At 43.9% G+C, this 27,982-nt stretch overlaps 1 protein-coding gene across 1 annotated transcript; it reads left to right on the top strand.

The window, feature by feature from the left end:
• Positions 1 to 52: 52 nt before the first annotated feature.
• On the top strand, positions 53 to 27,982 carry LOC310773062 (kinetochore protein Nuf2-like; the record flags this gene model as incomplete). Its single annotated transcript, XM_083632983.1, has 13 exons — positions 53 to 175; positions 608 to 682; positions 5,442 to 5,515; positions 5,662 to 5,723; positions 5,829 to 5,926; positions 6,238 to 6,311; positions 7,034 to 7,127; positions 7,585 to 7,722; positions 11,508 to 11,648; positions 12,524 to 12,590; positions 13,753 to 13,864; positions 24,443 to 24,578; positions 27,875 to 27,982. 13 exons carry the CDS (start codon positions 53 to 55, stop codon positions 27,980 to 27,982), a joined length of 1,302 nt encoding a protein of 433 aa, XP_083489109.1.

Here is a 27,982-nt window from a genome sequence, read left to right on the forward strand (position 1 = left end):
TTTTTATTATTATTATTTATTATTATTATTATTATTTTTATCGTCAGCAACAATGGCAGAAAACACCTTCCCTTCCCATAAGGTGGAGGAGATAGTCAACTTTTACCGAACTGAAGTCCTTGTTGGTCAAGAGACAAAACGTTTCAAAAAGAGTGCTCTAACTCCTAATCCAAAGGTAACGTTAATAATGTGTAAGGTTTATCTTATTAATGTCAGCTCAGAGAGTAACTAATGTTAACGTAGCAAATAGCTAACGCAAGCTAAATTAAATCAGCGAAATATCAATTAAAGGGAATATATCACCGTTGCCAATGACTAACGTTATTCTAGTTTTTCGTGTGGAAACGAGGTAACGCCATTGAACAATCTGACAACTCGTTCTTGTTGTGCTTATCGGTAAAGTTAAATGCCTGTTTTAACAAGATTGCATGCGTTTTACGGATCAGATAGATAGGATCCACTGACTCTTGGATTCGCCAAGCACCGTCAAATTGATTGGCCTGTCATTCCTCACATGTTATCAGGGCGAGTGGGAAACAACTGCATTCCTCTTTGGTTGGTTAGCTCCAACAACACGATGATGCTCATTGATTTGCTCACTTTTTAGGCAGAGTCGGTCCAAATGTTATACATGAGGATACTGCACCACCTGTATCGTTTCCGACCAGAGTGTCACTCGATGGTAAGTATTGTGTCACATCCAAGCATGCATAGTAGGTAAGTTTATTTGTAGGCCTACCGGTATATCACATTTCATAGACAGAGGCATTTCAAAGTGGTTACATAAAATAGATAAAAGAAAAGAGCACAGTGGAATAGAAAATATTACAATGTGAAAAAGATAAAATTCATATAAAAGAACAAGCCCCTTTTTGCCCCCTAAGGGAAACATAGGATTAGTGGCATTCTTGGTGATAGACCCTTTTCACGCAACTGTTTTGAGGTGGTAAAGCAGGGCAAGCAGGTGTAACCAACCTGTGTTTACCTAGCCCCAACGTGACCCTACTACTGTACTTTGTGTATATATAATATTGTAACGAATCATGTATTCGTCCAAGGAACCAGGAGACTTGTCATTGGTACAGGCTTTTATTCTTGGCTTCACACACAGCTCCTAGCGGTAGCTTCGCTGCTAGCTATACACACAACCAGCCAGCTCTCCCACATATAGACCAAATCACCGTGACGTCACCATGTAAACAAATTTACTTCCGGGTACCACTTGGGGAAGGCGGCAGGTTTAAATGTGCGTGTTGTCAAATAAATGCTGTCAAACCCTCTCGCTGTTTTCGGCCGACTACTTTCAATTTAAATGGTTAAACGGTTGGTAAACATGCTTGTCCGACGTATCTAGCCTTTCTTCTGTGTTTGTTTTATGTAGTGTTAGCTAGCTAATAACGTTTGTTTGTCTGTCAAACTCGCTGTTTTTTTGCAGACTCGTTAACGTTACAGACAGAGCTACTGACGCCACGTTAATTTAATTTAGCTTCAAGTCTACTCTGGTCTGGTCCAACAGGTAAATTAGCTAGTCTGGTCTCCACTAACGTTAGTGAAAGTGTTGTTATGAATGATATTAAACAACAACACAACACGGACGAACCATTTTTGTCTTCTTTGTCTGTTTTTGTCTTCAACACGTCAGTTTGTGCCGTCCACCGCCATTATAATGTGTGGACCTCAGGGGTACCCGGAAGTAAATGTAAACATCCCTGCTAATTTGGTCTATACAGACTGACTCCTGCCACGAGACAGGATGCCCACTTACACACCGTTCCCCCCAGGAACACCCCCACACATCAGTTCCTAGCTAAACACGGAAACACCACATTACATGTAAAACCCCGGATGGCTACAATATATACACTCGTGCAGTATTAGGGTCACATAGCATTCCAATAGGCAATAGGGGGGAACGGCTGTTCAAAACACCCTCCTACCCGTCTCCGACGTCCGATTGTAGATCCGAAGATATGATAGTCCTCCTACGCAAGCCAGTAATTTAGCCAGGGCGGATAAATGATACTGCTGCGTGAAACAACCGTTTAAAAGCTGTATATTTAGGAGAGGAGAAGCTTCCTAGTGCCGACAGGAACCTTGGGAGTATTTCATGACATGTTTTGCTTCCCAGGTGTGCTGGATTTGCGTTGATCACTGACTGAGCCGCCGTCTCCGTGTGAGTGTGACTACATGTGTTTGCTCCCCGCGTCATGTGCAAGAGGTGCACCATGATAGTGAGATCAATCACACCCTGCTGTAAATTCAGCACAGGCTGTGGAAAGACTGCTTTTAAACGGTTGTTTCACACAGCAGCAGTATCATTTTAACCGCCCCGGCTAAATTACTGGCTTCCGTAGGAGGACTATCATATCTTCGGATCTGCAATCGGACATTGGGAGACGGGTAGGAGAGCGTTTTGTACAGCCGTTCCCCCCCTATTGCCTATTGGAACGCTATGTGACCCTAATACTGCACCAGTGTATATATTATATGTACACAAAGTCAGGGATAGCGGAACGCATCTGAACTTGGGGGGGCCGGGGGGCGTGTCGGGGGGGCGTGTCCCCCCGTCGGGGGGGCGTGCCCCCCCCCACACACACACACACGTCTGTGAACCACCATCATTGATTATTATTATTATCATCATATAAAGATTTTGGTTGTTTGAAGCCAGATTCATATAGGAATATCTCATTTTAAATTAACATTAGGATTAGACGGTTGTAATGTCAGTATTCAGTCTTAACACATTCAGTGCCACAGCGCTTCAGTAAAATTGTCTGGAGCCTGTGCCAGATTCACTTCCATTCAGTTGAAAACAGCTATAGAATTTTTTCTATTATGGCTATATTAACGGGGCTGGACTTTAATGAAAGATTGAACACTCCTGCTTCTTCCAAAGAAGAAATTTTGTTTCTAGACAGTTCCATTATGAAATTATAGCCTCTCAAAAAAGTGCACTTTCAAGGGTTTTCTGTCGTTTTTTTTTTCGTTCCAAGATATAGCCCCTTTTATGAATACCTTTTGCACTCTAATTTCGAGCACATTTTCACTGACTCTGGCTGGTGTTTTCTGATGTGGTGGCGTGTGGTGTGGTTTCTGTGCAGCCACACACCCCTCCCCCCCCCCCCCCCCTCTCCACCTCTGAGCTGCGGGCTCCTCCCACACGCACAGACTTTGCTTTCTCGACTCCGTTTTTGCCCCGGACAGATCCCAGCTTTGCTGCGCGCATCATTTCCTTGATGGGCATCAAGGAAATGATGCGCGCTGGCAAACGCGACTGAACGAAAAGGCTTGGCCCGTTCGGCTTCGGATGGCTTTCTAGGAAATCGTGTGGAGATAGATAGAAGCATAAGAGCTCAGTTGTGAGCGCGGATGCAGCCGAGCCCACTCTCGCTGTAGACGGAGCAATATATACGGCTCTGGCACAAAGCATGCATCGGTTTCCACGGCTTTCTCCGCTGTCTCCTGTACAAAGTAAAGGATCTGAGGTGGGTGGAGCAGCTCCTGTGACGATGTTTAAGGTGGCGCCGTGTGATCCCTTGAAGGGATTCATGCTCACTGGCTGGGTACGACCTTAAACAGCAGAATTATGGAATAATATGAATTATGATTTTAGGACGTCCACAGACGTCCTTGGCACTGAACGTTACTTTTTTTTAGGACGTGCACAGACGTCCTTGGCACTGAATGTGTTAACAATCATATATTTGCTCCTTTTCTCACTCACTCCTATGTCACCACCTGCTCTCACTGCAGGGTTTGAGATTCAACTTTTTTTTATCACCAGCCAATATGGCTGCTAGATTTTAAAGTTACGAGCCAATTAATTTCAACTAGCCAAAATGTTTTTCTTGAAATAAACCAGAATATGAGGGCGACTGGGTTTTACAGCAGGGCTATTCAACTAAATTGTTCAGGGGGCCACATTGTCAGAAACCTAAGGGACCGGGGGCCGGACCGTTCCCCGAGCCAGTACACTTGACACAATGCGCCACCATATTTTTGCAGCCGCGCTGGAACTATTATTAAGTAGGGGGTGCTGTAAGGAATGGAATCTCGGCAGCGCCGAAGAAAATTTTATGTTTTTTGGACTTTTATCCATATTTAGAAGAATATTTAATTTTAAATTAACATTAGGATTATACTGTTGTGATGTCATTATTCAGTATCTTCTCCTTTTCTATTATTAGTATTAGTATTAATATTAAATACTGAGTATCTCATGAAAAACTATTAATATTGCATCTTTTGTGTTTAGCTCCGTCTCACACCAGAACCAAATTACAGAGGGGGCCTGCCCCTAGCTTGGGGGGGCCAAGGGGGGTCCGGGGGGATTCTCCCCCGGAAGAAGATTTTGTACATTTTAAAGTAAAATTCGTCAAACTGGTGCATTTGAGAGCAAAAGGAAGAGGCTAAATCTGAGGAACTACACACATCTCTAATGTGTTGTGACTTTACAAATAGGCCTAAACAATTAATATTAAATGTATTTACACATTGTGCACAAATTGCATTCATTGTGACAAATTTACAATAGTTAATTAATATCCAGCCAGAATCATTGCAAATGGAGGTTCAAAGTAATAGTTAGCAATAGCATTCAGTTAATCAATGCCTAATGACAGCCAGATTCCGTTTTAAACTTTAAAACAGAAAAACGGAAAAACGTTTTTAGCACACACAAAAAAAAAAAAAAAAAAATTGAATGGGGGGGCCAGTTTAGGGAATGGGGGGGCCCGGCCCGGTCAGGCCCCCCTCCAACGCCGGGCCTGTCTCACAGCATTGTAACATTGTAGTGCAGCAAGAAAGGAAAACTACGGTACTGTAAACATTTGAACCACATTTCTTGTTTAGAACCTATAGCTAGCAACATCGCCATCTCCTGAAAAACATTAATATTGCACCTTTCTTGTGGCTACATCACAGCATCTACTGAAAAACATTTATAGTGGATCTGACTTGTTTAGTTCACTTTAGATTCACATCACATCTGAAAAACAACCAGTCGAGTGTAATAAGTAAATGAGGTTTAATTGTAAAAAATTTTTTTTTTTTTTTTTTTTTTGGGAACTGAAAAGTACCCGGGCCGCGGCCGGGGTGGCCCGGGCGGTTCCGCGATCCCTGCACAAAGTACAGTAGTAGGATCACGTTGGGGCTAGTGTTTACCCTGCTTTTACACTCAAAATGGCTGCTGTGAAAAGATTGGTCTCTCCTCATTTCAGCACATGTCCAGTCCATATAGATCATTTCATTTCTACACTATTTCAGGTTTCCACAGAGCAATCATGCCAATTTCTGTTTCCTTGGCATTGTTGTCACCCCCTCCACCTATCATATCAGACTGTGAATGCTGTGAGCATAAATGAAACAAGGCACATTATACACCTATTTGTTCTCTTTGTTTTTGTTGAGTGGTTGATTTTGTTTTTGTTTTCCAACAGGTTCCGCTAATGGAAGACATAAATCCAGAATTGTATGAGAAGCCAACTGCTATCATGAGTGTTTACCTGTGCATGTGAGTTTTCTGGCTTCCCTTCGTTGATATTATTTATCAACCAATTATGATTCGAACCGGCCTTCAACATGACCCTATGCACGATATGTATTTTTCTGTTATTTTATACAGTCCTATTGAACTGCATTGTGTATGATCTTTTTCAGGAAGCAGTTTCTGCCTATGTGCCTTGTGTATGACTTCACGCTCAATGACCTTCTGGCTCCAAGTAAGTATAATTTTCTGAGTTTTGCTAAAACATATTTTATTGGTTAAGCCACATACAACATTTGGCAACCAGTCCTTAAATGATTGTCCTGCTGTTCCTTTACAGAAACGAAGAAAACTCTCTTTGTTCTAAGTGCAATCATGAACTTTCTAAAGTTCAGGGAGCAGCGCATGGGGATGATATCAGAGGAGCTGGCCAGTTTTGTATGTTATGTCATCCCGCATAGGCATAGCGGAAATTACAGCTGTTATCTTGTTTTCATGACATTTAGTAGAATTAACTATTTTTCAATTCTATTTACATTTTCTAATATGTTACATTGAACACTACTGTATATTGACCACCTTCTGTCATGGTCAGGTTTTCACTATCACCTATATGCTTGTGTTTCTTTTCTGTCCGCTGTTATGAATGTTTGTTCGTCAGATGAGAGAGGCCCTTCAAAATAAAACAATTTGTGAATCTGTGTATTTGGATTTGCTCATACCATAACAGTTACGCTTTCTTTTGTCAGAGGGCCAGTACGGACATGTTGCAAACTTACACTAAAGGCATAAAAGAAGCGGAGAAGAAGATCGAGACGCTGACGTAAGTGTTGCATTACAGATGTGAGATCATCAACTAATTGCTATAGCCTATTGCTGTAAAATGAGTTCTCATGAGGCATTTCAATCCTAGCAGAGAAGAAAAACAAAGCATGATTTGTCACAGTTACCAATGGTATCCCTAATGATCTACTTCATCCATCCATATTTATCCACTTATCTGGAGTCGGGTCGCGGAGGTAGCAGATACAGTAGGGGACCCCAAACTTCCCTTTTTCCAGGCCACATTAACCAGCTCTGACTGGGCTTTTAGGAGCATTGTGCCAGCGACGCGTGCAGCGCTGTTCCAAAACCTGTCAACGTGTGTTGTTGCCTGGGAACAACAACAATACAACTGTTCGAATCGCATCCCATAATAGTATGATGATACTTGGGATGCCATTGCGAACAGGTTAGCTAAAAGTTTAGCGTCGCCGTTGCGTCGGGGTACGTTTCAAAATCCCTCCAGGCCTGACATTTTTTCTAGGGGAAACACTGGACTTAGTATTGATTTGTACACGGAACATGCAGAGATAATTTGGCAAGAATGAAACTCAGATTATTCAGTTTTATACATTCTCTAATTTGTGTAATTTCTTGTGAATTAAACTAGATTAAAATGAATCTATGGCATCTGGCATAGTTGCAGTCCTATGTTGTGATTTAAGCAGATTTTTACATAAAAGTTGTAAACTTGTACATCGACTTTTCTCCCTCTGTGTTCAGGACCATCCCACCCGAGCAGCAGGCTGAGGCCAACGAGCTGGCAGCCGCGCTCTCTGACCTCCACACCGCCACTGTGCAGAAACACCAGGAAGTGGTAGGAACTGTGATAGAAACACCACACGATCATCACACCATCCTGTCCTTGTGTTGTGCTCTCAGTCAGACTGAAACATAGATATTTCCTTCCAGAATGTATTAAACGACACCAAAGAAAAATGGAAAACCGAGATCGCAGAGAGGACACTGAAACTGGTATGTGATGGTGATGCAGTATATTTAACTGCTTTTACCCCTCTCATTGCATGATGTGGGACTTTGTTCTGGCATGGAGACTATATGTACATTATATATATTTTAATCATGTAAAATATTGTTTCTACACCACAGAATACTCCCAAGCCACATAAATTATGTTCCATAGTTTCTTCTGGGAGATAAAATGAAAATACACACACAGTACGAACCATGAAATGACACTGGACACAGATGGCAGTGTAATAGTTCCAAGGCCTTTTCAACACTGTTGGGTGCTGTCTGAATGTGTGCATCAGGCCCAGCTGAATGTGGACGTGGACACCCTGAAGGAAGACATTGGCAAGCTGACGTCTCAGATCGTGGAGTATCCGGAGGAACTGAAGAACCAGGTGGAGAAAATGAGAGAGGAAGTGAAGGACATCAGGAACTTCATCGTGAGTAGAATAGGAAACGGGGAGATCTTTGCTCCCCTAACCAAAACCTGGCATTTTAATACAGGGGTAGACAAATGTTTCAGGCCGTGTATTAAACACCAGAGATCTGGGGCCAGTTTCACAGAGACTTTTACTATGGCTTAGATAGATATAACAAATAGACTTCAGATATACATCTAAATTGCTCCATTGCACAAAGCAGTTTAGTTCTTGACTATCTTAACTAAGCAGGATTATGGTACGACTGCATCCAACCACTCAGCTCTGTTTACTCTAGCAGAAAATGTTGGTCTTTTGAAAGAATTCAATAGTTGTGTGTGTGTGTGTGTGTGTGTGTGTGTGTGTGTGTGTGTGTGTGTGTGTGTGTGTGTGTGTGTGTGTGTGTGTGTGTGTGTGTGTGTGTGTGTGCAGAACGAACATTGCTGAATATGGACGACTGATCAGACACATTAAAGGGTGGACTGTTAGCTCACCAGTCCTGAACGTTACCTCAGGCAGCGGTGTAGCAAGCAGAAAACTGCTTGTTGTGAGTAAATATCCACGCATTCAAAGCACTTCATACTCCCAGAGCTTGTGTAATCCATATAAAAAACCCTCATGTTTTACTCGAAATTAAACGTCCAGGTTTTGTGTCGGTCAGTGGCTCCAAAAACAGCCGGCTACGTTACGGTGGCTAATCGGAGCTAACGTTAAATTGAGGGTAGGGTAAGTCTCTGTAATAACGCCTAATATCTGTGTCGTTTCACCTTTGATTGAAAAATGCTTCAACCTGATTAAAGAAAACATGTAATATTTTATGTAATACATAAAACCATGAGTCAACATCACATCACGTATTTTCTTTAATCAGGTGCAAACAGACAGATAATGCGAGCGCTCTGACCTAACCAAATCTAACTGAACACAAAACAAAGAACATGTTCTGATATAATATGAGTGTTTTGTTAAAGTGTATCACTCAATACAAAAAAAATAAAGGCTTTGATAGAACCAATGGCTCCTAGTCTGCAGATTAGAGATGCACCAATCCACTTTTTTCGCTTCCGATCCCATTCCGATACCTGAATTTGGATATCTGCCCATACCGATATTATGCCGATACCAATATTTTTCTTGAATATACAGCAAAGATTTGGCCAAATTTTTTTTTTTTTAAATATACCTTGCAAAAAGCAGACAAAATTAAGAAAATATATAAGGCAAAGAAGGATACTATTATACATGGGCAAATTACAGCCAGCTGGAATTGCAAAAAAAAAAAAAAAAAAAATGATTCCGATCCGATCCGTGAATTAGTGCCAATATCGCACCCGATACCGATATTGGATCGGATCGGCCCCATCCCTACTGCAGATAAAACACAATGAACCATAGTAATTTAGACTCAGGTGTGCATAAACTACAGGTTAAGAACTTACTTTTTTAAATACAAAAATGTGAAATGATCGCCTGAAAAAATCCCCCCCAAAGTCTATAGATCCCCCCCAAAATCTATGAATCCCCCTATCTGAAGAACATAACCCCCTTATGTAATTCAAAGTGAATTTTAAGCCCTGTGTGTAAGTATATATATATACATACATACATATTACACTAGACGCGACCTCGCACGTAGCTTGGCTGCTGCATGGCCTCACCTGCCTTACTGGCGCGCGCGTGTGTGTTTTTGCTCACTAAATGTTATTGCATCAGTGATGTCACAATGCCTCTGTGTGTGTGTGTGTGTGTGTGTGTGTGTGTGTGTGTGTGCCCCATTATGATATCACTGATGACATCAGTGTGTGTGTGCCCCCATATGACATCACTGATCAGTCTTGTCACAATGCCTCCTTGTGTGTGTGTGCGTGCGTGCGTGCGCCCTTATCACTTTTGACATCACTACATACAGTACCTGAATTATTTGTTGTTATTCTTCATCTTCTTCTCCACCCCTGAATGCTGTTTCAGGTCTACACGACAACGCCCCCTGCATAAAACCTTTGTTACGTTTGGGCCTTCCATTTTACATGGCAACGGCATGATTGGGGCCTGAAAATGCTAAAAAAGTGAGACCAGGTTCCAGAGTGGAAATATCTGATAACGCTGCCCTTACCATCACTGTGTAAAGTGGCAAAACACAATTCTTGTGAAAACTAGCCTATCAATATAGCACTCAACAAAATATCACGACAGGCGTTTTTACCTTCAAAATAAAAGCAATTTATTACTGGGTAAATAAAAAATGGAACAGTTGACTCACTACAGGTTAAAATTGACTTTTAATTGTTTGTGTGTTCTGTGTATTTCACATCACACACACAAAAAATGTTCCAACGTGCATCAATAAAGCTATTACCGTAAATTCCGGACTATAAGCCGCACCGGTGTATAAGCCGCACCTGCAAAGTTGACTATTTTTTTCTTATATAGGCCGCACCGGACTATAAGCCGCGGGTGTTTTAATGGTATTTATTTTTATTTTTATTTATTTTTTTTATTGTGTTTTAATGTTTAATTAAGTAAGGGTTCATGCACAGAGGGGATTGTCGGGAAAGAGATGGCTGTTTGAGGAAGCTCCCATTTATTCACATTTCAACAAAACAACATAACACAACACCACCTGTGTTGTTTTTTACAGTGCACACAGTGTCATACAGTGTGGTGAAAAGAGGGCAAGAGAGGAAATTAAAACTTATTATAGTTATATAGGATTTATAGTTAGAAAGAGTGCTAAAAAAGAGAGTTTTTTTTTTTTTTTTTTTTTTTTTTTTTTTGAAAAAAATCCATAGATAAGCCGCACCGTTATATAAGCCGCAGGGGCCAAAAAAGCCCAAAAAACGGGGAAAAAGGTGCGGCTTATAGTCCGGAATTTACGGTACTTTATTTACCGTAAATCCTCTAATAGTGGCCTCTACTCCATTAAAGGCCTCTACTCTAATAATGGCCGGGGGCACTGTCTGCACGGACAAATAAAGGCCTCCCTCCAATACAGGCCTCTCTGATTTGTTTTGTTGCCACAGGGCGTATTTCCACTGTGAGGTCAGGTCACTGTGAAGCTGAATCTGATTCTTATTGACTGTGCTGAAAACTGGCCAGTCTGCCATTTGTTTTGTTGTTATGTGACATTGGGCACATTTACCGGGTATGTTATGTTTTGCTAATACCTGTGGTATTCCAGTTTACTGATCTGATCGTTATTAAGACAACTTATCGTAACTGTGAAGTTAATTTATTTGCTTTGTGTTTGGTTTTCTGCAATATTTTGCAATAAAAGTCAGGAAATTAAAGGAGTATGTCCATGAGAGTTTAATATTAAGAAATAAAGGCCTCTACTCTAATATAGGCCTCGCTCCAACAAAGGCCCGGGGCTCTCTGCGGCTCAGTAAATAAAGGCCCTGGTCACTATTAGAGGATTTACGGTAATTGCCATTATTGTGAAGGTTGTAACCAGAAGTTTCCGTTTTATTCTGGCTCACTTTATGCTGCTCGGAGTTGGTGATGACATTTGCAGCTCCAGTCTGCAAGTGAATCGTTATCTTATCACAAACAGTCTATAAACGCGGAATCAAAGGCCAGAACGCTATGACAGTTTGCCGTTTTATGCAGAGACCGTCGTCCAAAACATGATCTCGAGGCTTTTCTGCAAATAAAAGGGAAACACAGCATACTTGTAATTTTATGGATGTTTTTGGCACAAGAATAGTTAACTTTAAAGATATTTAATATCAGCAGCTATAATCCAAAAATCGTATTGCCTTTCAAAACCCCGTGTCTGTTTTTGAAGCTAGTTGTGTTTGTGGTACTAGAACCAGAAGGACCAGTTGATGGTGGAGATGCAGAACCGAGTGCAGGGTGAGGCCCACAGCAAGTCCGACATCCAGCTCTTGTACAACCTGCTTCACGACCTGCAGAGAGCCATGAGCACCAGCAAGCAGCGACAGGAGGAGGTACAACAGCCTGCTACTGTACTGTTCAGGGTCCAGAACAGAAACATAAATAAATCATATTTCAAATACAGTAGCCTAACCAACAGCCTGCTACTGCTCTGGTGTTAATTTTGTTGGCTATTTTTATGCCTCCGCCGGCGATAGCCAAGCCAGAGGCATTATGGCCTCAGGTTGTCCGTACGTACGTCCAGCCGATGTTCTTTATCACGATATCTCAGGAACACCCTTGATTGAATTTCGTCACATTTGGCTCAAACGTCCACTTGGACTCAAGGATGAACTGATTAAATGTTGGTGGTCAAAGGTCAAGGTCACTGTGACCTCACAAATGCCATTTTCAAGCTCTTTTAACGCAATATCTCAGTAATGCCTTGATGGAATTTCTTCACATTTGTCTCAAACCTCAAAGTCTGGACATACATGCATGTAGACTGCTCACTTGTTGGCGGAGGCATATATCCACAGTGCGGTCGTTCTAGTTTAATTTAGTCTTAGTCTTAGTCTGTGTCATATGTCCTTGTTAGTTTTTATCATATGTAGTCAACCTGATCCTGTTTTCGTTGTGCCTCCGCCCGCGATAGCCAGGCCGGAGGCATTATGCATTCGGGTTGTCCGATGTTTGTTAACACGATATCTTAGAAACGCCATGACGGAATTTCATCAAATTTGCCTCATATGTCGACTTGGACTGAAGGATGAACTGATTTGATTTTGGTGTTCAACGGTCAAGGTCACTGTGACCTCTTGAACGCCATTTTCAAGCTCAGGCTCCTGATTGGCTCTCAGATTAATACCAAATTGTGAAAAATGAAAGCATTTGAGAAGCCCTGTTTGTTCATTGTACCTTGCGATTGTGCGCTCCTGTTTGTGCGTAGGTCCAAGAGCTGGCAGCTCAGTACGAGAAGCTACAGAAGGAGCTGAAGAACATGTGCCTGGATGAAAGCCAGTTAACACATTGACTGCCAGCCGTTTTTTTCTTGCTGTAGGTAGCTTCTGCCAAGCCGTTTTTTTGAGGATTGTGGCTCATTTTACAAGCGCCGAGGATTATTTTCTGCTTGGAGTTTGTGAACATACAATATCTCAAAAGTACTAATAGAATGTGTACTTTCTCTGTCTAAAAGAGTTAGTTTGTAGAGTTAGTAGTTATGTAAGCATTATCAGTTGAATACAGCATGGTTTTAGCATCAGAACAAATATTCAGAGATAAACGGCTTTTTGTGAAATTCGATAGAGCTGTCACTTTAACCATTCATTTTTGGCTCTCTCTCTCTCTCTCTCTCCCTCCCCCTCTCGCTCTCTCTCTCTCTCTCTCTCTCCCTTCCCCTCGCTCTCCCTCCCTCTCTCTCTCTCTCTCTCTCTCTCTCCCTCCCTCTCGCTCTCCCTCCCTCTCTCTCTCTCTCCCTCCCTCTCGGGAGGGAGACGCACTAGGTTTAATCCTAGTGAGAGGGGGAGAGGGAGAGAGAGAGAGAGAGAGAGAGAGGGAGGGAGGGAGAGAGAGAGAGCGAGAGAGAGAGAGAGAGAGAGAGAGAGAGGGAGAGAGCGAGAGGCAGAGTTCAACTCCTCCCTCTTCTTGGGTGCAGCGGCCGTCACAGTCTCAGTGCTTTTGCTGCTCTCCTGTGCCTGTCTGCAGGCTGCTGTTTGAGGAAGTCGGCATGGACTCGCTCGCTTCTTGGGAGTTTTGGTTGAGAGAAGCTTTTGCGATTCTGGTCATATTTATGCTGCGTGTTTCAAAGTGTGTTCCACCTGTAATGTATTATGTAAATTTGCAATCCCGCATCGCCAGCAATCAGCGTGAAAACGAGAGCGTTTTCCCCCAACCATTTTCATGAGAATGTAATACTGTAAAATCGCCTCGCCATTTCCTTGGAATGGCTTGCTCCCTTTTTCTTTGATTTCGCTCGTCTGGGGGAGCACTGTCAACACTTAGTGGGTCGGTAAAATAGATTATACACATTCAATACCTCCAATAATTGTACAGGAGACGTAAAAGGGATTGATCAACGCCCCACCGTCAAAAAAAAAAAAACGATTTTTTTGACGTATCCATACGTCCTTGGCAGTGAAGCGCTGGATTTTTTTTGACGTATGCATACGTCGCTGGCAGTTAACGTGTTAAAGAGGGCTCTGGGCCAGAGGCAGGACAGGCAGTCCAAGCTGCAGTTCCGCAGGCAGAAGAAGAAGGAGATGAATGAGCGCCACGTTCAAGATGTGTTGGGGTTAGGCATGCACCATGTTGGATTTGTTTTGCAGATATCCGATATGTTGATATTTTCCTATTGCAGAGAACATAAAGTCTCTCCTGTAGTGGAATTAACACACTATTATTATTATGCCTACTCTTATCGTGATGGCCCACTGACAGATGCAGACAAATACAATGTGCACACATTCACTGGGCAAAATAAGACAACTATTTCAACTTACCGTAGGTTATGTAAAAACATGCAATATTTTTCTATATATATTTTTTATTTATGTAACATTCCCTTTCAAACAAAACTTTAAGATTCATCCCACTTAAACAGACTTGAGTTGAGCATTTAGTCAAGCATTGAGCATTTGGGCATAATTAAGGCGTCATTTTATCGGCCTGTCATATCGGCAGAGATGTTCGTTTCTGGCCGATGCTGATATTTAATTTTAAAGCCTTTATCGGCCAATACCGATTGCAGATATCATTGTGCATCCTGTAATTGGGGTATTACCTCAGTGGAATAGATGGGGACATATATTTAATTTTCTGAACTATCTCAGTTTTGGTTTTGAAGTCTGAGAATATTACATGTTAAAAACGTTTTTTCCCCTTTTTTTATAGGCTACACATTTTTACAATTGGAGAATGTAATAATCTCTTTAGGCCTACAAGAATGATAAGTAAAAAAACACGTTATTCATTTCCATCAAATTCTTTGTCAATGCCACAGGAGAGGGGTTAAGGCTGAATTATGCTCACCCTCACAAATGACGTAAATTTGTTGGGTGTGGTTATTCGCTAGCTCCGTCGGGCGCTCGCCTTGTGCCTGATTTTTTTTCTAACAGCGCGAGCAGCGCACGGCTTCTCTCCAAACATGTCCGCTTTCAAGCCACTGAACCCTGAACACTGAGCTGTGTTTTCGCCACATTTCTTGACCCATGTGGTAGGCTATAAACTTTGATTTGCAACTGTTCGTTTTTAGTAATTTCACCAAGTAAATGTGTTGTGTTGAGAGCATTATTGAGAGAGATTAAAAGCAGCACAGAGTAGGCTATCAGGGCTGAGAAGTAAAACAGCTTTCAGTAAAAACAAGTTTGGTGATTTGATTCCTTCATGTGCTGATGTGCGGTCGTTTGAGAGTGAAAGCGCACTCAGTACTGCACATAATAGCGTTTCATTGTGACTTTTCACGGGCTGTTCTAGTCAAGTCAAGTCAAGTCAAGTTTATTTATATAGCCCTAATTCACAAGCATGTCTCAGAGGGCTTCACAGAAAGTATGTCTAGCTGATTCTAGCTAACACAACAGTAACAAGAATATACAGAATAAAGATAACATTTGAACAATTGATAATATAGAAAATATAGAAATGAAGAGAGAGCAGAGGAGAGAGCAGGAGAAGGGGGAAGAGCAGGGGGAATGTGAGAGAGTGATGGGGTGGGGAGGGAATGGGAGATGTTGGAGGGTATAGGAGGTGGGGAAGGAGCAAGAGGAGAGAGCAGGAGAGGGGAAGGGGGGGGGTGTGGGGGAGAAGAGAGCAGGGGGAGGGAGGAGGTGGGGAGAGAATGAGAAATATAGACGCACATCTTGCAAACGGACATATGTCAATTTCTAAGCAACCAAACTATGCCTAATTTAATTGGCTGCAAGCCTTTAGTAGTGAGTCCTTTTGCCAAATAAGCACATGTTCACATATAGAGCTTATGGGTGCCTTGCTTTAGGGAAGAGTGGGTGCCATGCTTTGAATAGTGGCGAAATACTAAGAGCATGGGTGCCATGCTTTAAATAGTGGCGGAATATTGCCATGCTATCTATGCCATGCTTTAAATAGTGGCGGAATATTGGAGGGGATAGAGTGGGTGCCATGCTTTGGAGTAAAATGTGTACTATGCTTTAGAGTAGTGGGGGAAGGGGGGAAGAGGAAGAACACCGGGAAGAGGAGAAAGCAGGAGAGTGGAGGAGGGGGGGAGAGCGGGGGGATGTGAGGGAGGAGAGGGGGGAGGTGGGGAGAAATAGGAAATGTGGAGGAGGAGAGAACAGAGGAGGAGAGATGAGGGTGCAGGGGAGGGAGAGCCAGGGTAGAGGTAGGGTCTAGGGTTGGGGGAGGGGAGGGAGTAGGATACGGGCCCGGATTAGGGCGAGGGTGGGGAGAATGGGAAATGTGGAGGAGGAGAGAACAGAGAAGGAGAGGTGGGAGGGTGCAGGGGAGGGAGAGCAGGGGGAATGTGAGAGGGAGGAGAGGGCAGAGAGGAGGAGAGAACAGAGAAGGAGAGGTGGGAGGGTGCAGGGGAAGGAGAGCAGGGGGAATGTGAGAGAGGGGAGAGGACAGAGAGGAGGAGAGAACAGAGAAGGAGAGGTGGAAGGGTATAGGGGAGGCAGAGCAGGGGGAATGTGAGAGGGAGGAGGTGGGGAGGAAATGGAAAATGTGGAGGAGGAGGGAACAGAGAAGGAGAGATGGGAGGGTGCAGGGGAGGGAGAGCCAGGGTAGAGGTAGGGTCTAGGGTTGGGGGAGGGGGTAGGATACGGGCCCGGATTAGGGCGAGGGTGGGGAGAAAATGGGAAATGTGGAGGAGGAGAGAACAGAGAAGGAGAGGTGGGAGGGTGCAGGGGAAGGAGAGCAGGGGGAATGTGAGAGAGGGGAGAGGACAGAGAGGAGGAGAGAACAGAGAAGGAGAGGTGGGAGGGTGCAGGGGAAGGAGAGCAGGGGGAATGTAAGAGAGGGGAGAGGACAGAGGAGGAGAGAACAGAGAAGGAGAGGTGGGAGGGTGCAGGGGAGGGAGAGCAGGGGGAATGTGAGAGGGAGGAGGTGGGGAGAAAATGGGAAATGTGGAGGAGGAGGGAACAGAGAAGGAGAGGTGGGAGGGTGCAGGGGAGGGAGAGCCAGGGTAGAGGTAGGGTCTAGGGTGGAGGGAGGGAGTAGGATACGGGCCCGGATTAGGGCGAGGGTGGGGAGAAAATGGGAAATGTGGAGGAGGGGAGAACAGAGAAGGAGAGGTGGTAGGGTGCAGGGGAAGGAGAGCAGGGGGAATGTGAGAGAGGGGAGAGGACAGAGAGGAGGAGAGAGGCAGAGAAGGAGAGGTGGGAGGGTGCAGGGGAAGGAGAGCAGGGGGAATGTGAGAGAGGGGAGAGCAGGAAGTGGCAGGGATTCAGGAAAATAGGGGAGAAGAGGAGAAGGAGCAGAGGGGGGGAGAAGGAGGAGAGAGCAGGAGAAGGGAGGGGGGGGCGGTGGGATGTGGGGGAGGAAAGAGCATGGAAAGAGAGGAGGTGGGGGGGGGGAGTGGGAAATGTGGGAGAGGGGAGAACAGGAAGGGGGAAGAAGGGAAGAAGCGGGGGAAGGGGGAAAGAGAGAGGGGGGGGGGGAGATCAGACAACTCTAAGCATTAACCAGAGCTAACTGGGACATACTATCTAGCTAATCTACAGCCTAATTTGGCCTATCCTACTCTGCTCTAGTCTGATCTTTGCCTGAACACTATAACAGGTCAGCCTTAGGCTGTAGCTAATCTATCGCCTACCTAAGCTGTTCTAAACCAACCGGCAGCCCTCGACCAGTGATGAAGAGCACCGATGCCCCCCGCCCCGGCCCCCGCCCACATAAGGCGTGGGAGGGAAGGCCAGGCCGGGACACAGCGGCGCCCCCTCACCCCCAGTGAACGCAAGAAAACCTTTCCACCATATGGTGGCAATCCACACATGGATCGCCACATGGATTGCCCCAGTGACTTGGTTGAGGAGGAACCTTGTGAGGTCGTGCACCCTCCCACCTCTCCTTCTCTGTTCTCTCCTCCTCTCTGTCCTCTCCCCTCTCTCACATTCCCCCTGCTCTCCTTCCCCTGCACCCTCCCACCTCTCCTTCTCTGTTCTCTCCTCCTCCACATTTCCCATTTTCTCCCCACCCTCGCCCTAATCCGGGCCCGTATCCTACCCCCTCCCCCAACCCTAGACCCTACCTGCTATAGGGGCCCATTGCTGCGGCCCGGGCGGACCCAGCCCCCACGCGACCCGCTCCCCCAGCCCCCAGCCACCAGCATAGTGGCTGAGAACAGGTCTGAGAGCAGGCCACGCGGGGGACGGGCCCACCGAGGCCACAGCAACGGACCCCCATCCGGGGACTCCCCTCCGAGACAGGCCGAGAGATGCCGGGCTAAACCATGTACAGAGTTTCCGATAATGAAACTCTGTGAATGGTTTATTATGGAAATAAAATTTACAAGAGAACAGAAAATTGAAAATGTAAAAAAGAGTCCAACAGAAGGGATATAAAAATGTAGTTTTTAAATTATCCTAAGATCAGGGAAGGGAGTTGAAAATCTAAAAAGTAGAGTCCAAAAAGAAATAGAAAATGTAGTCTTTAAGTGTTCGTAGGTTTAGAGAATACTAGTTAATTAGCTAGGTGAAAAAAGGGGTAACAAGATTGGGAGTTCCATGAGGATGATCTGAGGAATCCATGAGTCCGCGTTGGTGACATGGATTAAGAGGAGGGGAGGGGAGGATAGGAGTCGGAGGTGATGATGAGACCGGGGGGGGGGGGGCGCCCCCCCCCTTCCCTTAGGCAGGCAGGTGACCAGGATGATGAGGATAGGGGTCGGTGATGGTGATGAGCCCGGGGTGTCAGACAATAGAAGGAGTAGTGGGTAGATGGCCTAGAGTGACGACAGGTGGCTAGGGTGATGACGGCCGGACCTAGGGCTGCAGCGGCGGGGTGTACGTCAGGCCAATGAAGGACATCTGAGGGGGAGAGAGAGAAGAGAGCGGGGGAATCTGCGCAGAGGTGGAACTAACTCTATAGACAACAATAAAATTAGGTCAAATCAAAATTTATTAGGATTATTTAGGATGACTAATACTATACTGCTAATTCAGGTCTAGGTAGTCTAGGTCTAAGTTTAGACTGATACTGCTGGCTTGTAATAGCCCGCTCAGCAGTTCAGGACTAAGTTTATTCACCAGCTATTAGATTTTCTATCTGAGCTACTGGATCGGCTGATGCCATATTATTAAATTAGGTCAAGTCTAAGTTTATACTGATACTGCTGGCTTGAGATAGCCCGCTCAGCAGTTCAGGACTAAGTTTATTCACCAGCTATTTGATTTTATATCTGAGCTGCTGGGTTGGCTGATGCCATATTATTAAATTAGGTCAAGTCTAAGTTTATACTGATACTGCTGGCTTGAGATAGCCCGCTCAGCAGTTCAGGACTAAGTTTATTCACCAGCTATTTGATTTTATATCCGAGCTACTGGATCGGCTGATGCCATATTATTAAATTAGGTCAAGTCTAAGTTTATACTGATACTGCTGGCTTGTGATAGCCCGCTCAGCAGTTCAGGACTAAGTTTATTCACCAGCTATTTGATTTTATATCTGAGCTACTGGATCGGCTGATGCCATATTATTAAATTAGGTCAGATCTAAGTTTATACTGATACTGCTGGCTTGTGATAGCCCGCTCAGCAGTTCTCACCATTGTACAATACATGCTGATCACTTTCTGAGTATAATGGGATCTGCCCCAGCGCGAGGTCTGCACGGAGACTCGCGGGGCCCCACCCCACGGAGCTTTGCTCGAGTATAAGAGCACCTTTAAAGAGCAGCATGGGGCTCCAGAGCCGCAGGTTGCCTAACCCCTGGGCTAGGGGGACATGGGGGGGAGGGGCTGTAGCTAGGGATAGGAAGGTGGTAGAGAGTTGGGATTTGAGGGGTGGCTATGTGGGTGGTGGGAGCGAGTGGGCGTGCTGCCATAAAGCTGAATGGCCACACATATGCGCCGTGGGCTTGAAATAAATCAGTCTGGTGCAGCTTTAACAAACCAGGAAGGAGTACAAAATGTTGGTCACGATATTGCTCTGACATTGTTCAGGAAAGTCAAGGTATTTTGCATCAAGGCCACAATGGGAACTTGCTTTCATTGTGTCCCGCATGTACAGAGAGCCGCAGGAATGAGTCCAGAAGTATACTTCCAGGTTCGTGAGGGGAAAAGTCTATGGGATTTAACATGGGGGTTTCGCTTAAATGCATAAAATAAGGTCTGTGGTTAACAAAAGTTTATTAGAACACGAATTTGGGTTCAGCATGATAATCTTCACAAACATGAATGATAATCTTCACAAACGTGAATAACCTTTATGACTTTTGGAACGTGAATGCGTTTTTTTACACGATTTTTAGAAAACACTTCAAAAGGCATAAAAATTATTCACGTTTGTGAAGAGTATCATGCTGAACCCAAATTCGTGTTCCCATAAACTTTTGTTAACCAGACCTTATTTTATGCATTTAAAGGGGGACTTACCACCCAGATATGTAACAAAACAGCATGCTGCTTGATTTGAAAAAACCTATGGGAAAAACCAAGAAATGACCTATCCTCTTGTCTATCCTGGGCCCCTTACTTTTCCTTCTCTATATCAGATCTCTTGCCTATGTGATCTCTTCTCATGGCTTCTCTTATCACTGCTATGCTGATGACACCCAACTTTTCCTTTCCTTCCCCCCCTCTGACACTCAAATCGAGGCTCGCATCTCTGCATGTCTCAAGGACATTGGCGACTGGATGTCTGCCCACCACCTCAAGCTCAACCTTGGTAAGACAGAGCTACTCTTCCTCCCAGGGAAAGACTGTCCTCTCGCAGATCTCTCCATCTCCATCGACAACACCACTGTACTGCCCTCCCAAACAGCTAAGAACCTTGGGGTGATCCTCGACAACCAGCTGTCTTGCTCAGCCAACATAGCTGCGACAGCACGCTCCTGTAGGTTCTCCCTCTACAACATCCGCAAAATCCGTCCCTTCCTCACAAGAGAAGCAACTCAACTCCTGGTCCAATCACTTATCATTCCTCGCCTGGACTACTGCAACGTGCTCCTGGCCGGCCTACCTGCCACCGACATCCGACCGCTTCAGCTCATTCAGAACGCTGCAGCCCGTCTGGTATTCAACCAACCCAAATTCTCTCATGTCACTCCCCTCTTCCGGGACCTCCACTGGCTTCCCATCTCAGCTCGCATCAAATTCAAGACACTGGTACTGGCCTACAGGGCAGTACACCAGTCAGCTCCCCTGTACCTGCAATCTATGGTCAGGTTCCAAACCTCTCACCGCTCCCTTCGCTCCTCCACCAGTGCAGGGCGCCTCGCTCCTCCTTCGCTACGGGCGCTCAAAAGTCACTCATCCTGATCTCGACTCTTCTCGTCCCTGGCACCCCAATGGTGGAACGAGCTGCCACCTTCGGTCAGGACTGCTGAATCACTGCCGATCTTTCGGAAAAGACTAAAGACTCACCTTTTCAGGCTCCATCTGGGCCCTTCTTGATCTAACTTCTTTCTCTCTCTTTCTATTAAGAAAAAAAAATCCTAAACTAAACTCGTACCACTGTTCCTTCAGGATTTGTAGTTGTCATAGACTGTGCTCCATAGTTGATTGCTCTATTGCTGACAAAAAGTGTGTTATTGTAAGTCGCTTTGGATAAAAGCGTCTGCCAAATGACGAAATGTAAATGTAATGTATGTAATGTATACTATACTCTTTGGCTGTGCTCAGCTCAGGAATTTTTTCCGGAAATCGACGCCATTACAGTTTGCCCACCGCCTCGAAAATAATTTATATGAGAGCTGCAATATCTTTATAAATATCAACAACTAGCCAACGCTGGTGGCCTGTTTGGAAACAGCGTTGCTCAAAATGGTTGAAAGTTATATCAATTTGGCCATTCAGTGGCGAACTAGAAATTGAATTATTTTTCTCCCATGTCTGTGTGTGGCTTGTCTAACTTACGTTAAAAGAGACTAGTGACGCGAGACCGCAGCACAGCACAATAGTCAGGACAAACGCCCCGCCCTCACGCTCATGTAATCACAATGCGAGATTTCTCCACGTCATTCCCTCGTCCAACTTGCCATATACCGCGCCATGAAATCCGCTTTAAATTTTCGTTTGGGGGCTTTTCGCGATTCTTGTTAAAAGTTGTACTGCACCTCTGATTTTTCCTCTCGAGCATCAATATCAACTTTACCGTTCTTTATCTTCTTTACCGTTCTGTGGTTTTACAGCGATGAAAAAATAATTGTTTCCCTATATATACTATATATATTCTGCATACAGGTTCTGGTAGAATTATGCTTGCATAAATAATACCAAAATCACTTCAGGGGAGTTTCAAGTAAAGTAACATTTTGCTTTGTAGGCAAAACAAAAGTAAAATTATATCAAAAGGGAACTTCCTAACTTATTGGCTGGAATAATATTCCGACAAGATAATAATATACTGTAAGCACTAAAGCAGGAGTTTGCAGTCAACTAGTTGAAATTAATATGTGGCAGTATTTGTGGGGGTCAAAATCTATGTAGGGTGTACCACCACAAATAGATCAGTGTATGGGAAACACTGACTATTAAATTGTGTGACTAGAAAGACACCAATAAATCTGAGAAAATGTACTTTAATTTTGAACAACAGCACTACAACGGTGGCATTACAAATGGTATTATGAAATTATTGTGGGAAAAAACAAGATCTGACTGGTTGGAAGTTGGTAGGCTACCACCACCACAGCGTGCAAAAATAGGGAAAGAAGGAAAGAAAAGTGAATAGCATGCCATGCACGCATGTTAAGCTATCATCATCATCACATCAGACAGGCTGTGTAAAGCAGCCACTTGCGATTCTGAAGGGCTTAATTTCATTCAGATAACAAGGGACCCGTTTGAAAATATGTTTGTCACTTATGCCCATATGTTTCTCAAAAAACATTGCATCCATTTACATCCACTTTACTGCGAGCTAGCATGACATGGCTGGCTGGTGCCATGGTAGCCTACCTACCTTCCTCCAGTCCACCTGTTTGTCTGGCAGGCACAGCCACATGTTCTTTTGTTTAGCCTACGAAACAACGTTACGCGCTAATTTGCATATCAATATGCGCTAATTAAGTAACTACCGTACTAACGACTCTGACTGCTCAATGCTCACCTCACAGTTTCATTGATCATGAGTGGGGAGAACGATTGTGTGGACTGTGGAGGACCACTTCGCTGCTGTACTGTGTGTGACCTGTGTGAAGTGATGTGGGATTAGGCAGATAGATGGAGGAGGGAGCGCCTGCGCAGCCGCGGTTCTAGAAACTTTTCGGGTGGGCTGAACCCCCCTAAATGTTTGTCTCAGCCCACCCTAAGAACATAGAGGGGGGGGGGGGGGGACACGCACACAGCGCATTGAGTGTAGTCAGAAACTGCTACTAATGACCACCATGGATTTGGAGAGGGTAAAAAAAAAAAAAAAAAAAAAACTTTTTTTTTGCCTCTATTTTTTTGGGTGGGCTGAGACTATTTCGGCCTAGAACCGCCCCTGCTCCTCGGCTCAATCCATTGCAGTCTGTCCAAACTTAATACCGATCTAATCTCAGTATGAGATGCAGGGAAATATATTATAGTAGCCGATGTGTTTAGAGCAGCTTTATCACGTTGTCACTTCGTAGTATAGCGTTATATTTTACATGTGTGCTAAACTGCGATGAGATTTGTTTGCGGAAATGACGGCGGAGATGAAAGTCGCTGTGAGGGGAGGCTCACTTTGGTGCGGGGGCTCGGAGCTGCTGCAAACACACAACCCCTCCCTCCCTCCCTCCTCCTCTCTCTCTCTCTCTCTCGGCACAATCAAGTGGTTGAGTAATTCTCAATGTGGGGCACAGAAGACCACCAGTGGTCCTTGAGAGGATTCCATTCTCTGTTGTCTCTCAACCTAATATATATGGAATTCTGGACAAAATCATATCTAGGCTACATAAAAAAAAATATATATATATATGATTTGCATCTGAGAGACAAAATCTCATGATATGGGGGTCCATTGCCACAATGTGAACTAAATTAGGGCTCCTTAGTATGAAAAAGGTTGGGAATGATTTACAGCAACACAATGCCATTTCCTTCCTTTTATGATTATAGTGGCGTTTATTGATAGTATTGTGTTACATAGGAGTTGGTAGGAAAATAACAGGCGATTGTAATCAATTAACAGGTGATTAACAGGTCAAGTGACACAAACAGCCAATGAGCTGTGTGTATTGTAGCGTCATATTGGTAGGAAAATGCTTGTGGGAATAGGCTTGGAGTTGTGAGGAGCCGGGAAAGGGTACAGGGGGAGTAGGGGAGTAACTATCTTGAAATCCCATAGTCTTTGGTTCATCGTGACGTCACGACGTATCAAATCTCCCATTCATTTGAGGGCAAAAAAGAAAGCAGTGTTCCACCCATAGAGGGCACTTATGCCAGTTATGCTGCTGAAAAATGATACAAATGGTAGAATGGCAACAGTTTGGTCTCAAATGTGGAAATTTTGACCAGAATTCTTCACACACCACCCCCAGTCATATCTATTGGTTAAAAGCTAAAAAAAGTGTTTTGGGGGTAAGTTACACTAAGTTACACTTTAAGTGAAATCCCCATTCTAAAACCCCATAGACTTTTCCACTGACGAACCAGATGGTGGTGATTTCTGGATAAAGCCTACAAAAATATGTCATCCCTGCAGTACTCTGTATTGGACTAGCTCTGTTGAAATGCCCTCATGGACCCGCCTTGACTGACTCAACTGTGCTTCAGGCAGTGTGACCAGGTCAGTCAGAAGCGTGAGGAGATGGCCGACCAGATCCAGGAGCTCTCCAGGGACACCCAGCAGCAGAGAGCCAAGATGCAGAGCCTCAGGGACATCTGCAGCAAAGAGACGGCGAAGGCACAGGTACCAACAAGCACCGTGCACCAGCATGTCGGCCTTGAACGTTTTTTGAAAATAGATATAGACATGGGTCACTGAAAGTGCTTGAATTCATATACTGTATTTTGTGCAAGAATATAAAGTTGTTTTGATATATATTTTTCATAACATTAGTAAATGGGTTTAACCCAGCACCGCACAGTTACCTCGCCCCCTAATTCTCCCTGCTGTTCCGGTCGTTGCTTTACCCCCTTTGCTGATCTGGGGAGAAGTGTAGACTAGCACATTGAATGCATGCATTTATTTGATGTGTCTTAAACACAGAAGATATACATTCATCAGCTCCAAGGAGGCTAGAAAACAAAGCATCCACATGAACACCGTCAAGGATAACGCAAGAAAGCCTATGGCTTATTTCCATTGTGGTCCTGTGGTGTTTAAGAGATGTAGAAAAGGGGAGAAAAGAAAAGTAGACATGAAAGGCAAATTCACGATTTAGCATTCAGTCATACATACATACAATAAAAACACAATATAAAAGATACAAATTCATCAACTACTAATCGATTCAGTGATCCTATAAAAATGAAAGCTCTTGGTCATAACGAGGTCCAGCGCCCTGTGAAAAATTACCTAGTTACTATTATTAAGGAGCCATTTCTTCAACAGTCTTTTGAAGCTGGCCAAACTCGGTAAAGTTTTAATTTGTTTAGGTAAACTGTTCCATTGTTTAGCCGCAGACTATAAGAATGATTATTTCCCCATCAAGCTTTTAAATTTGTAAAGAACAAAATCGGTGGTGGTCCCTAATAGAGTTACAATAATTACAAAGGTATTTAGGAACATCACCCTGGATAATTATTTTCACCAGACAAAGCTTAATCATTGAGACACTAGCATCAACCTTGATCCAGCTAAGACTCCCAAAATGAGAGGGTTTGAGGTGAGTACGAGTGGGAATCTTCAGAACTATCCTAATTAACTTGTTTTGAGATGTCTAACTTATTTTTTTGTTTTTTGTGTGTACGCTACTATACCATGATATACATGCATAGTCAAAAAGACTAGAGTCTGTAAAGCCCTCCTGTCCAGGAATCTTGATATTCTGCTCAAAAATCTATCTTCAGGAGAACCTTTTGGGCCATGTTTACTCCTCAGAGTTGGTTATCTAAAATATATCCTAGGTAGTTGATGGTCTCTTTGGCTGTAATTACTGTCTCTCCTACCTTCACCTTGAAGACTGAGGATTTTCTTAGTTTAGCCAGCGAGCCAAACAGAATAGCCCCAGTTTTCCCTAAATGTAATGATAACTTATTATCAGAGAGCCATCTGCTAACATTTAGGAGCTTTGTACTTAAAATATTCTCTACCTCGTCCTTGTCTTTATGAGATACTAATAAGGCGGTGTCATCCGCCTTATTATATAATATATAAAAATAAATCACAGGAACAGGCTGACTTCATATAATTTATGTACAATAAAAAGAAGATTGGACCAAGGACACTGCCCTGAGGGACCCTATACTCCACACCTTGGGTTGGGAAGAAATGCCCCCAACATTGACAATCTGCATTCTATCTGAAAGATATGACTGAACCCATTTGACTGTTTGATTGCTGAAACCTAAAGCTTTTAATTTGCTCAACAGAATGACATGATCTGCAGTGGGATCCATAATAACACGACCAGGACATATACCCTTAATCTGGCTTCCCACCCACAGCAGACAGGGCCAATTGTGCCTGTATGCACGTCCGACCAACACGGGGCACTTGAACCTGCAACCTTTGTGTTGGTAGGCACTGGGCAGGGACTCTACCGTTGCATTACCTGGACGCCCAGTAACACAGCAGAGTTGAGAAGTGTTCAAACATTCAAGCTTCTCTTTTAATTGTTGTCTGTGAGCTTCTGTAAAGCTGCTAGTTCTCATTATAAAAATTCTCAGTGTTAACTGAGAATTAACCTTGATCCATGCGTGCCTATGGATGAAACGGGGCGGCTGTAGCTCAGGAGGTAGAGTGGGTCGTCACTAATCGCTTTGGATGAAAGAGGTCGGTGGTTAGATTCCCGGCTCCTCCAGTCTGTATGTCGAAGTGTCCTTGGGTAAGATACTGAACCCCAAATTGCTCCTGATGGTGTGCCAGCACCCTGCGTGGCAGCTTGCCACCATCGGTGTATGAATGGGTGAATGTACCTACTAGGGATGTTCATTTTGAAAATTTTCCAAAATCGATAATCGGTGAAAATTAACGATCAATTATCGATTATCGATCATATTAATACTTAGAAAATTTTCAATATTTTCATTTTTTTTTTTTTTTTTTTTTTTAACAAAATGAATGCCTATGGCAGAAAATACGAAAGACAACGTGTTCTCCTCAATGAACTCTTTATTTCAATGTGTCTCCTCTCCAACACTGCTGTCCCCGGCGCATGCCGGTGTGAATTTCCCATGTTTAAAACAGTTTTGTTGGCACAAAGGCCCGTGCCCAGCCAGAAAACTAGAGACTATATGAAGCTCCACCTCACGTTAGTCGGCTGTGCAATGGAGTGGGGCGAGGAGGAACGAATTCCACCCAAACCTAGTCAAAAAAAAAAACATTTAATAATTAAAAAATCGATCCAAATGCCACAGGATCGATTCCAATCCTTAACGATCAATTATCGATTTTCGATAATTGATGAACATCCCTAGTACCTACTGATTGTAAAGCGCTTTGGATAAAAGCGCTATATAAATGCAGGCCATTTACCATTTACCATGAAACGATAACCGGTTGTAATGATAACCGTGATAAAATTCCTGATGATAAGTGTACCGTTTCAAATTTTCATTATCATTAAAACTGTGGTACCATGATTACCGTGTTAGGGTGATTACAGCGCTTTGAAAAACATGGTAAATACTGTCCATCAACCAAAGTTGGCAACCGTCTCCCAGATGCAGACGCGCAGCCTTGGAGAAATGATTTCAGTGAGTGTATCAGCCCTTTTTTGGGTGTGAGTTTTCAATATAAAACTTGGTGAAATTATTTCCGTGAGTGTATTAGTACTTTTTGAACATTTTCAGCACATTTTAACAATACCGTGATAATACTGATAACCTTGATAATTTTGGTCACTAATTGTGATATGAAATTTTCATATTGTTTCACCATGCCTCAAACTACACTGTGTTGGGTCCTTGAATTTGAGGGAATGGTCCTGGGAAATCATTGAATTTGATATTTTAAGAATGTGTGGGAACCCTGCACACAGCCCAGATGTGTTATTGTTTCACCATGGTCGGGGACTAACCATTCAACTTTACTGTGTCCAGGCTATTTTCGACAATCTGTCCACTGCGTTGGACGAGCTCCACAAGAGAATGGAGCGGCATATTCTGGACCTGAAGGAATATACCAGCAAGATGTCTGAAAACATGTAG

The sequence above is a fragment of the Poromitra crassiceps genome (genome assembly GCF_964638095.1).
Source record: "Poromitra crassiceps genome assembly, chromosome: 3".
Lineage (NCBI taxonomy): Eukaryota > Metazoa > Chordata > Actinopteri > Beryciformes > Melamphaidae > Poromitra > Poromitra crassiceps.